Raw genomic sequence first — 10,321 nt, 5'->3', positions numbered from 1 at the left:
CAACTGTGACATTCTGTGTTCTAAGGGCCCTCCCAGCTCTGACATTCTGTGTTCTAAGGGTCCTCCCAGCTCTGATGTTTTGTGATTTATGTTTTCTGAGCTGATGATTCTGTTTTAACCCAAGTCTCCTGTCCCCTACTCCACTCTACCAGCTGCTCCCCTCCCTTCCCTCCTCTGTCTTGCACCCTCCCTTCTTGCTGCTATGTCTTGCCAAAGGGAGCAGGCCTGACGCCCGGTGCTATTTCCTGCTGGGCTCATGGAAACCAGCTGGGCTGCTCCGAACCAGCTCCCTTAGGCCCCATACCCCTCTCCCCTCTGAGGTGTAGAGAGGTTCCATGGAGGCCTCAGGGGCTCTAGCCCCACAGCATGATAAGTTCAGGGCACGCATGGTTTTGGAGACTTCTTTGGGCCACTTGAGACCCAGGATGAACTCTCCATTATATTGTAGTCTCTGCCACAGAATGGGAGGCTGGACACCTGTGTTCTAATTTCTCTCCCTCCCTCAGTACACATGCTTACTTCCTTGGCTGTGCTCCGTGTTCTGTGTGTGTGTGTGTGTGTGTGTGTGTGTGTGTGTGTGTGTGTACTTGTGTCCTGAGGCAGGGGTTGTGGACGAGCTCTGGTGAGACATCCCTCCCAGCATCCTGAGCAGCCCCACCCCAGACCGTTCCTAAAGCAAAGTTGAGCCACCTCTGAGCTGGTGGGACCCAAGAGTCTGGCTCCCCAGCCAGGCCTGCTCAGGGTGAAGGAATTGGCTGGGTTCAGGCCGCCTGGGCGGGGCCAAGAGGCTTTCATTGGAGGGCCCAGCAGGCAGGCGGTGAGGAATTCACATGTGGGAGGACTTTACTGTACAATCATCCCGCCTTCTTCAGCCCTGTCCTTCCCTCCCCTCCCCAAGGCTCGGAGAGACTGAGAGAGCTAAAACTGGATTCGGCCACAGACAGAGACCCAGACCCAGGAAACAGCTGCCCTGGGGGGTTCTCAGCCTCAGGGTGAAGCCAGGATCTGACCTGTGACCCTGACCTGGCCCCCTCCACTTCTCCCCCTACTCTTGTCTCCTCTCTCTCTTTCCCCTCCTTCTCTGACCACTCTCTTTCTTTCCTTCCTTCTCTTTCTCCCTCTGCCTTCCTTCCTTTCTGTCTTATCCCCTCTTCTACTTCTCCGGGACTTCCCTTCTCCCTCAATCCATGGGCCTGTCTCTCTCCCCTTCCCCTCACCCTGGTCTCCTGGCTTGTCCATCTCTCCTTTCAGACCACTGTCTCTTTCCACTCTCCCTTCCTCTCCAGTTCCCTGATCTTCTCTCTTCCTCAGTCTCCCCCCCGATCTCTGTCTGCTTGCCTCCGCTTCTCTGTCTTTTTCTTTTTCCCCTTTTCTTTTTCTCCCTCTACCTCTTCCACCTCCCTCCATCTCCAGTACTGTCCCGTTGTGTCTCCTGCTCTGTCTCTCTCTCCTTCTTTGCCCTCCGTTTCCCCCTGAGTCCCTCTCCTCACTCCGAGTGCTCTCTTTTTCTGTCCCTCCCCCACCTCAAGCTTTCTCTTTCTCCCCTACTTTCCCCGTCCTCCTGTTTTCCCTGTTTTTGTCACTTTTTGTACCCCCAGCACTTAGCACAGTGCCTGGCACAGCTCTTAACAAATGCTTGTTGACCGATTGCTCCCTTTTTTTGTCTGTCCCTGCATCTCTCCCTCCTCCTGTCTCTTTCCCTTCTCTCTTTTTCTTTATTTCTCCTCTCCTGTTCCCCCCACCCCACCCCAACCCCCTTCCCACCTCCCCCTATCTCTTTGCTCTCAGGTACTCCCTATGCCTGGGACTGGCTACCATTGCTATGGGAGGGGGGAGGTTTGAGGAGGAGCAGGGGAGCATCCTCTCCCCTCTCTCCAGGGCCTGAGCCAGCTCAATCTCACCCCCAGGCCCTTTGTGTGGCTGTCACCACTACTGACCTCGAAGAGACACAGGCCCTGCTGGGCTGTGGGGCGGCCATCAACTGCTACTCAGGGGACCCTGCAGCCCCCACGCCCTTGGCTGTGGCCAGGCAGGCTGGCCAGAGGCTGCAGATGGAGTTTCTCAGGAACAACCAGACCTCTGGTAAGGGGGGAGGGACTGGCCACACACGTCCATGTGTATGTGTTGGGGGTGGTATGTGTACACGTGCCAGCCTGTCTGCCTCTGTGTCAGCATTTGTGTGTCTCTTGTTCTGGGTGTGTTTGTGAATGGTTGTATTTGTGTATTGTTATGTGTGTGTGAGAGTGAGATACGGAGATAGAGACAGAGAGTCAGAAACAGAGAAGCTAGAATACCCTTGTAAATATGAGCTGGCCCACACAGGGTGGGTCACAGAGTGTCTGGGGTCCTTGGTCAAGAGTAGCAAAGTCATCAATTTTACTCCAGTGACAGTGCTGGCCTCCCCCCACCCATCCTTTGGGGGTTGGGGGAACTTAAGAGTTTGAGTCCTGGTCATGTCCCAAGCTCAGGGACCCCAGGAGTGGAGGGAGTCATAACTTTCTGGGGCCTCAGGGAGTTCCAAGTCTGAGAGGGGAGATATAACCCCTGCCCTCAGGGAAACCATCTACTTAGGAGGATGGAATAAGTGTTTATTAAGTACCTACTATCTGCCAGGCACTATGCTACGCACTTTACAAATATTATCTCATTTGATTCTCACAACAGCCCTGTAAGGTAGGTGCTATTATTATCTCCATTTTACAGTTGAGGAAACTGAGGCAAACAGAAGTTAAAGTGACTCACCCAGGGTCACACAGCTAGTGAGTGTCTGAGGCTGCATCTGAACTCAGGTTTTTCTGACTCAAGGTTTAGTGTGCTATCCACTGTGTCACCTAGCAGATTATACCTGGACTACAGTTTGGGGGCAGGGCTCTCCAGGCTTGGATTGACAAGACCATCAGAAAGGGGATTAAGGACTGTGAGGCCATCAGGGTTGGGGGCCTTGGCTCCTTTTCTGACCTTGGTCAGAGGTGTCTGGACTAGTGACTTCCTGGAACCTTTGTCTAGGGCAGGGGAAAGACCACCCACCCAGGAGCCATAGGCGGCCGCCCCCCAACCAGGGGCCGTGGCAGGCACAGCCTCGATTGTGTGTGCCTCCCCCTGGGGAGGCTCGGAGCACCGCCGCCTGGTGGGACCACAGAGGGGGTTGGGTTTGGCCAGCCCAGAGACTGATTGGCTCACCCGGGCCTCAGCCTGGGGTCTCTCGGGGCCAGGGAGCTTCAGTCACTCAGTCAAAACTGATGAAGTGTCTGCTGAGGCTGCACACTGCACTTGGCACGAGAGGAGATGAACTATTTGGCTCAGATGTAGTTCCTAGCTTTGTGGAGCGTGCATTCTGGGTGAAGGAGGAGACCCCTCCTCCTCCCCCTCCTCACTGCCCTGCCCCAGACACACACACACACACACACACACACACACACACACACACACACACGTATATCCACATAGTACGTATACACACATGCATGTACCACAAACACATATTCACATCATATATACAACTACACAATGCACATGTACATCATACATAATACATACATACACAAAACACATGCACACGTATATACACCTCTCTCCATATGTACACACACATATTACATGTTTGGTGCATCAGAGGGGTGCTGTGTAAGGTCCAAAGGGGAGTGTCTTGACCTCCCCAGGGCATGGAGGCTGTGGGGGGAGCTTCTGAGGGACTCAGTTTGCCAGCTCTGAGCCCTTCCTTAGACTCACAGACTCGGAACATCAGAGCTCTAAGGCCTTTTGGTGATCATCTTGTCCAACCCTCCTCATGTAAGTGTAAGAGGAAAGTGAGGCCCAGATTTCTCTGGGACCAAGGTCTCATAGACTCATGAGCAGCAGAGCCCAGATTTTAACTCACTTCTCTGACTGCAGTGTCATTGTGCTTGATATTTGAGGGGTTGGGACTGAATGGTTGCTTTTCTAGTGTTTGGGGTAGGTGGATGGGTGGGGAGTTGAGGAGACCCTGTCCTTCCTTGCAGAATTCCATCCTTGACCAAGGACCCCTTTGTCCCCTTCCTTGCCTTTCCCTAGAGATGCCCCGGCTGGACCCAGTCAGCATTGTGGAGAAGCATTACTCTGTCATTCAGCCCACCGTGAGCCACAGTGGCTTCCTCTTCAAGACGGCCTCTGTGGCCAAGCCCCTGCAGGAGCGCCGTGCCCGAGAAGGTGGGTGCCTCACCTCCCTCATCCCAGCCATCTGCCTTTTTGCCCTAGCTTATGTTTCTCACAATTCATTCCCTGAATGGTGGGCCTTGGGAACGAGAGGAGATAAAACATGGCTCCTGCCCTTGCAAAGCTCCTGCCCTTGCAAAGACAGAGAGATGAGGACCACGTACACAGTGTGACGTGAGAAGGGCCATTGAGAGGGGCACAGAAAGGGCTGGCTGAGGCCTGAAAGGGCACGATGTTGTGGGCAGGAGAAATCAGAGGGGCTTTTGGAGGAGAAGTTTGAGTTGAGTGTTGAAGGAGAGGTAGGCATTCGGTCAGTGACGAGAAAGAAGGAGGGCATTCCAGGCATAGGAGATGTCCTGGGCAAAGGCATGGGGGTGGGAGAGCTAAGCTGAAATACTAGCTCCTACATAAGACCTGATTCTCTTGGTTATTGTTCTCTTGGCTGTAAGTTCTGTCCCCCCTCCACCAAACAAACATAAAACTTACCTTGGACTGACTCTGTTCTATGTCTATGTAATTATGTACAGGTTGTTCCCTCGGGTTGTTCCCTCAAGAGAATTGTGAGGTCTTTGCGGGCTGAGACTGTTTTATTATTTGTCTTTGCATCTTCAATGCCTGGCACATAGCAGATGCTTAATAAATGTTTCTTTAGCGAATGAATGACTGCTTGGGGGCAGGGTCTTCCATTTTAATTAAAATGCCAAATGGACGGTTTGGGAAGGGACGTGGTAGGTGGTGCAGCTGGAAAGGTAGGGGGCATCAGTTAGTGGAGGGCTCTGAATTCTAGCCAGATCATTCTGAACTCAACTCATCATGGACTTTGCCCAGGGCTAACTATAAGACACAGCACATTAAAAGGATCATGGATTGTTCTTTCGTCCCCATTATAAAACCCGCATGAGTCTTTGGAGGCGGAAACCTGAACTGTTCCTACTGATCAGGGGGCTCCACAGTCTTAGCCAGGGAGGCCGACTATGACCACTCTCGTAGAGTATTGTGACCCTGGTGAAGCTTAGGAAGCTTCAAATACAATCAGAGAGGGTCAGTGATGGAAGATTTCTTGGAAGAAACCAGTTCTCCCCACATTCTCCCGAGAGAGGAGGTTCAGGGGGCACTAGAGCCTCCCCAGTGTGGGCTGTGGGGAGGGAAAGGAGGTGGTAGATCTAGGATGGGGTCTGGATGTAGAAGAGACAGGCCCTAAGGGATCTCAACCTATCTCCTTCCTCCTCCCCCTTGCCTTGGGCAGAGTTCAGCCGACGCTGGTGTGTTCTCAGTGATGGGGTCCTGAGTTACTATGAGAATGAGCGGGCTCTTGTGCCCAATGGGGAGATCCGAGCCAGTGAGATCGTGTGCCTGGCTGTACCCTCATCTGACACCCATGGGTGAGCCCCCCTCTGTCCCTCTCCCAGCCCAGCCCCTGCATTCCCTCTTTGACCGGGCTTCTGCCATGCTCTCTCCTTTCCCTTGAGAAATCTTTCTACCAGTCTCCCACGTCTTTATCTTGGGGCCCCTCCCCATTCCTCTTCTCCAGTGTGGTGTATGGAAAGAACCCAGGCAGAGCAGTTAGGAGTCCTGGGTTCTAGTCCCAACTCCTTGTGACCTTGGGCAAATTTTCCCCACATTTTAATTCTATTCTCCAATAATTCTGTGATTCTGAAATTCACTGAGCTGAGATTCTGTGTTTTGTGTATCTAAAATTATCAGTTCTGAGATTCTAGAATTCCGTGTTTTTCTGTATTCCAAGATTCTAGAATCCCACATTTTATATTTCTAGGATTCTAAAATTCTGTGTTCTAAGATTACGTGTTCTGTGATCTAGAAACTCCGCCTTAGGATCTGATGAACATTCTTTGAGGTGTCATTGTTCCTCATTCCCCAATCCTGCCCCCCTTCCCCAAATTTCCATAGCTCCACCCTCCTTGCCAAGGCATGAGAACAAGGGAACTTGTGTACAGACTGAATCCTCAGTGCTGAGGACAGCCTGGGTGGGTTGAGCCAAAGAAGAAAAGTTGAGAGATGATTTGGAGAAAAGACAGAGGTTGGGGTGATAGGGATTGACAGAAGAGAAGGTGAGGAGATGGCCTTGAGGTTGATGGGAGATGAGAGGGAGTGAGCTACGAGGTGGGTGAGGGCAAGGGGCCGGCCCTCAGCTTCTTTCTCCCCTCCCATCCCTTTGTCCCTTTCTCTCTCCAGCTTTGACAGTACCTTCGAAGTGTACACAGAGACTGAGAGGATGTACCTGTTTGGATCAGAAAGCCCAGAACTGGCTCAAGAATGGGTCAAGTGTATTGCTAAGGTGGGTGTGCTTAGTACGTATGGGGAGGTGTGTCAGGGCCAGGGGTGGCGCCTTCCTAGATCTTTCCATTCACAAGTCTTCAGACTCTAAGGGATGACCAGAGAACTGCTCAGAGAAGCCACATCCTGCTGAAGCAGCCAGGGAGGGCTTCCTGGAGAAGGCAGGACTTGGCCCTGTATGGATTGAGGGGGGAGGGGGGAGAAAGGCTAGGCTCCAGCTGCTGGCTTTCATTCTCATTCCAGACTTCCTACAGTCTTGACTTTTGTTAAGCCTCTGTTTCATTAATCCTCTCCTCTCATCTCTGCTTTTCCAAACCATCTATGAATACGGGACACTGAGCTAGGACTGAGAGTCCAGGAGGAAACCTGAGGGGGAGGTGGGTGGAGAGACTGAGGCACAGGAAACATGACAGTGGAGGTGGTTGAGATCAGACTCTTGGAAGTACTTTTCCAAACACTGAGGCTACTGTGCGTTGGGCCTACAGCTGGTGAGGGGATGCTGGAGGAAGGCCTAGAATTAGTCAGGTTTCCGGGGTCTGGCAGCCAGAGCTGACCCCTCTATCCTCCCACCCCTTCCTTCCCACAGGCCTTCGTGCCCCACCACGTGGAAGAGCTGCTGTGCAGGGACTTTGAGCGTCTGGGCCGCCTCTCATATAAGGCCGGCCTCAGCCTGCAGCGGACCCAGGAGGGTTGGTTTGCGTTGGCTGGCTCCGAGCTCCGAGCAGTGTTTGAGGACAGCCCCGGCGGGGAGGCCCTACAGCTCCGAAAGCTGCAAGAGCTATGTAGGCAGGACCCTCCCTGACTCAGTCCTCCTCATACCCTTCCCCTGAAGGTTGCTCAGTAACTGTGTGACTTTAGATAAGTCACTTCCCCTCCCTGGGCCCATTGGTAAAGTAAGGGAAGGGAAGGGTAGATTAGATGATCTCTGAGTTGCCCCAAGGACTCTGATCTTCCCGGTTCTGCTCAAAGGCCGGTGGTGCTGATCCCGGCGTTCCCACAAACTCACTATGTGACCCTGCTCAGTGTTCTGTCCTCTCTCTTCTAAAGTGCGGGATGCTGCCCGGATGACCTCTAAGGTCTCTTCTAGCTCTGACCTTCTTTGACCTTGGATCCCATCAGATCCTGTCCTTGGAAGTCAGATCTGCATACTGCCCCACTCCTTCCACCCCCCTTTTCTCCAGTCCTGGGTGGGACAGATTGATGGCTCCCCAGGGCCTTCCATGTCCCTTCCCTGTGCATGGCTGAAGGACCACACACGAGTCCTCCCGTGGGGGGGATCTGTTGTGCATGCGTCCCGCACCTGCTGTACCAGGGACTGACTGCTAAGGAGCGGGGAGGGGAGGGGGCACCCGATGTGTGTTAATCTGAACCTATCCTCTCCTTCCCCAGCGATAGAGGGGGATAAGGAAGTCCTTGTACTGGTGGAGAGGGGGAGGTGAGAATGGGGCCCCGGGGGCGGGAGAGGGAAGGCATTGGTTGCTTCCATTGGGCCCTGTGCGGTCCAAAGGGGGTACTCTGGCATGGGACATTTCTTGAGTCTTGAGGACTCTTGGGGAGGGACTGGGATCGGGGGGAGGAAGTAGCGTTCTGGATAATCCACAAAGTGGGTTACAAGATTTCCCAAAGCAGAGCGTAGCATTGTGCATGGCTACAGAGGGCAGAATCAGGAGCAATGGGGGGATGACAAAAGGTGGGGAGAAGAGGCTTTGATGTCAGGAAAAATCCCCTGTTCCAGAGCAGAGCAGGCTGCCAAAGCAGAGGCTGATGAACCACTTGTCAATCCCTATTCAGATACAGGGTGGACTGGATGCTCCCTGAGGCTCCTTCCTACTTTGAGACCCTGTGATTCTGGCCCCTAAGCTTGGAATTGGGAACACTGGGTTCTATTCCCGATGTTGCCATCAACTCCTGTGACCTTGGGGAAGTCCCTTCTCCTCCCTAGGCCCCAGTTTTAATGTCTCTAAAAGGATGGAGTTGGGTTGGATGATCCCCACGGATCCTTCTTTCTGACAATATAATTCTTTTTTTTTTTGCTTGATATATAATATTACTTGGGGAAGATATAGAAAACTCAACCATTACATTTTTTTTAAATGAGATAACAAATAGCTCCAGAAAGATATCATAATACAAGATAAACCCACAAACATATGTCTGTGACAATATAATTCTTAAGGGAGCCCTGTGGATGGGGTAGGGAGGGTGAATCCCATTGGGTTTCCTGGTGGTGACATTGACTGGGCACTGGGCCCAGGACCCTGTACATCCAGGGGGAAAGGAAGCTGGACTTCACCGGATGGCTGGGGGCCATCCAGAAGGCAGCAGCAAGCTCTGGGGACACTCTGTCCGAGCAGCAACTGGGGGACTCTGATATCCCTGTCATCGTCTACCGATGTATAGACTACATCACACAGTGTGGTGAGTAGAGGGTCTGGGGCCAGGGCCGTGGGTGGGCTATCCCTCCCCTCCTCTAAGGACCCCTTAATTCCCCCCACGACATCCCCTCCTTCCCTTCTTTGTTGCCTAGGATTGACCTCAGAGGGCATCTACCGTAAGTGTGGGCAGACGTCAAAGACACAGCGGGTGCTGGACAACCTGCGTCGGGATGCCCGCTCTGTGCGTCTCAAGGAGGGGGAGCAGCACGTGGATGATGTTTCCTCTGCCCTCAAGCGCTTCCTGCGGGACCTACCCGATGGGCTCTTCACCCGGACCCAGCGCTGTGCTTGGCTCGATACGGCAGGTGCTGCTTCCAAGTGGACCTGTGGGCTGACCGGTTGACGGACGGGTGGACGGACTGACAGTAACCAACAGAAAGAGCAAGCCAACAGCAGATTGATGGACAGACTGACTATGTTGGACAGATGGGCCTGCAGGCAAGCCAGGATGGTGAAGAACCCTGAGGTATCATGCTGAAGGGATTGGATGCTTGGCCTGGGAGAGAGAAGACTTAGGGGTGACCTGAGAACTTTTACCCCATACAGAAAGGCCATCCTGGGGAAGACTTGTACTGCTGGGCCCCAAAAGGCGGAACCAAGAACAATGTGGGGCGGGTAGGATGGAGTCTCAAAATGGTAAACTGAGGCTTGAGGTAAAGAAAAACTTGTTAATGATTAGAGCTGTTCCAGCATGGAAGGGGCTGCCTCCAGAGGCAGTGGCAGCCCCCTAACTGGAGATCTTCAAACAAAGGCTGAATGACCACTTCTGGTTTGTGGCGAACGGGATTCTTTTTCAGCTGTAGGTTGGATGCGGCAGCTGCCATGAATCCCTCTCATTCTGATTTTGTGACTGATGGATGGACAGATGGATCTACTAACCAATAAATTAATTGACTGATAGAAGGACTGATCAAATGATTGGCCAGGTGCCTGACTGCCTGACTGACAAGACCACCTGAGAGACTGATTGACTGAATGACTGAATAACCAACTTACCAACTTCCCCAATTGCCCCTTCCCCCCATTCTCCAGCCCTTTCCCTTGCCTCCCAGCCCTGTGTAGCACTGGACAGAATGACTCCTGTCCTTGCCACCCACCAGTCTCTGGGGTTTGTTGTGTGTGAAGGCCTGGGGTGGGTGGGGGAATCTGGCTTGGGGAAAGCTGGCTGGGGCTGGGAAGGAAACCAGAGGGGTCATAGGTCCCAGAGGGCCCAGACCTCATACCTTCCTGTCTCCTGTCCCCAGCAATTGAGAATGAGGAAGAGAAGATTTATAGGTACCAGGAACTCTTGGGGCTCCTGCCCCCTGTCAACCGGGCCACAGCGAAAGCCCTCATCAGCCACCTGTACTGGTGAGAGCCAGGGAAGAACATAGTTCATATCTTCTCTCCCTCCCTTCCCC

At 53.0% G+C, this 10,321-nt stretch overlaps 1 protein-coding gene across 1 annotated transcript; it reads left to right on the top strand.

The window, feature by feature from the left end:
- Positions 1-22: 22 nt before the first annotated feature.
- On the top strand, positions 23-10,275 carry LOC114033000 (arf-GAP with Rho-GAP domain, ANK repeat and PH domain-containing protein 1-like). Its single transcript, XM_027848444.1, has 10 exons — positions 23-992; positions 1,908-2,082; positions 4,051-4,185; positions 5,438-5,573; positions 6,385-6,487; positions 7,073-7,268; positions 7,876-7,921; positions 8,741-8,904; positions 9,014-9,226; positions 10,166-10,275. Exons 1-10 carry the CDS (start codon positions 831-833, stop codon positions 10,273-10,275), a joined length of 1,440 nt encoding a protein of 479 aa, XP_027704245.1. The 5' UTR covers positions 23-830.
- The last annotated feature ends 46 nt before the right edge of the window (positions 10,276-10,321 follow it).

The sequence above is a fragment of the Vombatus ursinus genome, unplaced genomic scaffold (assembly GCF_900497805.2).
Source record: "Vombatus ursinus unplaced genomic scaffold, bare-nosed wombat genome assembly UNPS02006381.1, whole genome shotgun sequence".
In the NCBI taxonomy this organism is placed as follows: Eukaryota; Metazoa; Chordata; class Mammalia; order Diprotodontia; family Vombatidae; genus Vombatus; species Vombatus ursinus.
Note: the sequence above shows the minus strand (reverse complement) of the source record. Positions and strands in the feature narration are given on the sequence as shown.

Coding starts and splice junctions, on each gene's coding strand:
- LOC114033000 (XM_027848444.1), top strand. CDS start 831: ATGTGGGAGGACTTTACTGTACAATCATCCCGCCTTCTTCAGCCCTGT. Junction 2,083..4,050: donor CAGGAACAACCAGACCTCTG/GTAAGGGGGGAG, acceptor GCCTTTCCCTAG/AGATGCCCCGGCTGGACCCA. Junction 5,574..6,384: donor CCCTCATCTGACACCCATGG/GTGAGCCCCCCT, acceptor TTCTCTCTCCAG/CTTTGACAGTACCTTCGAAG.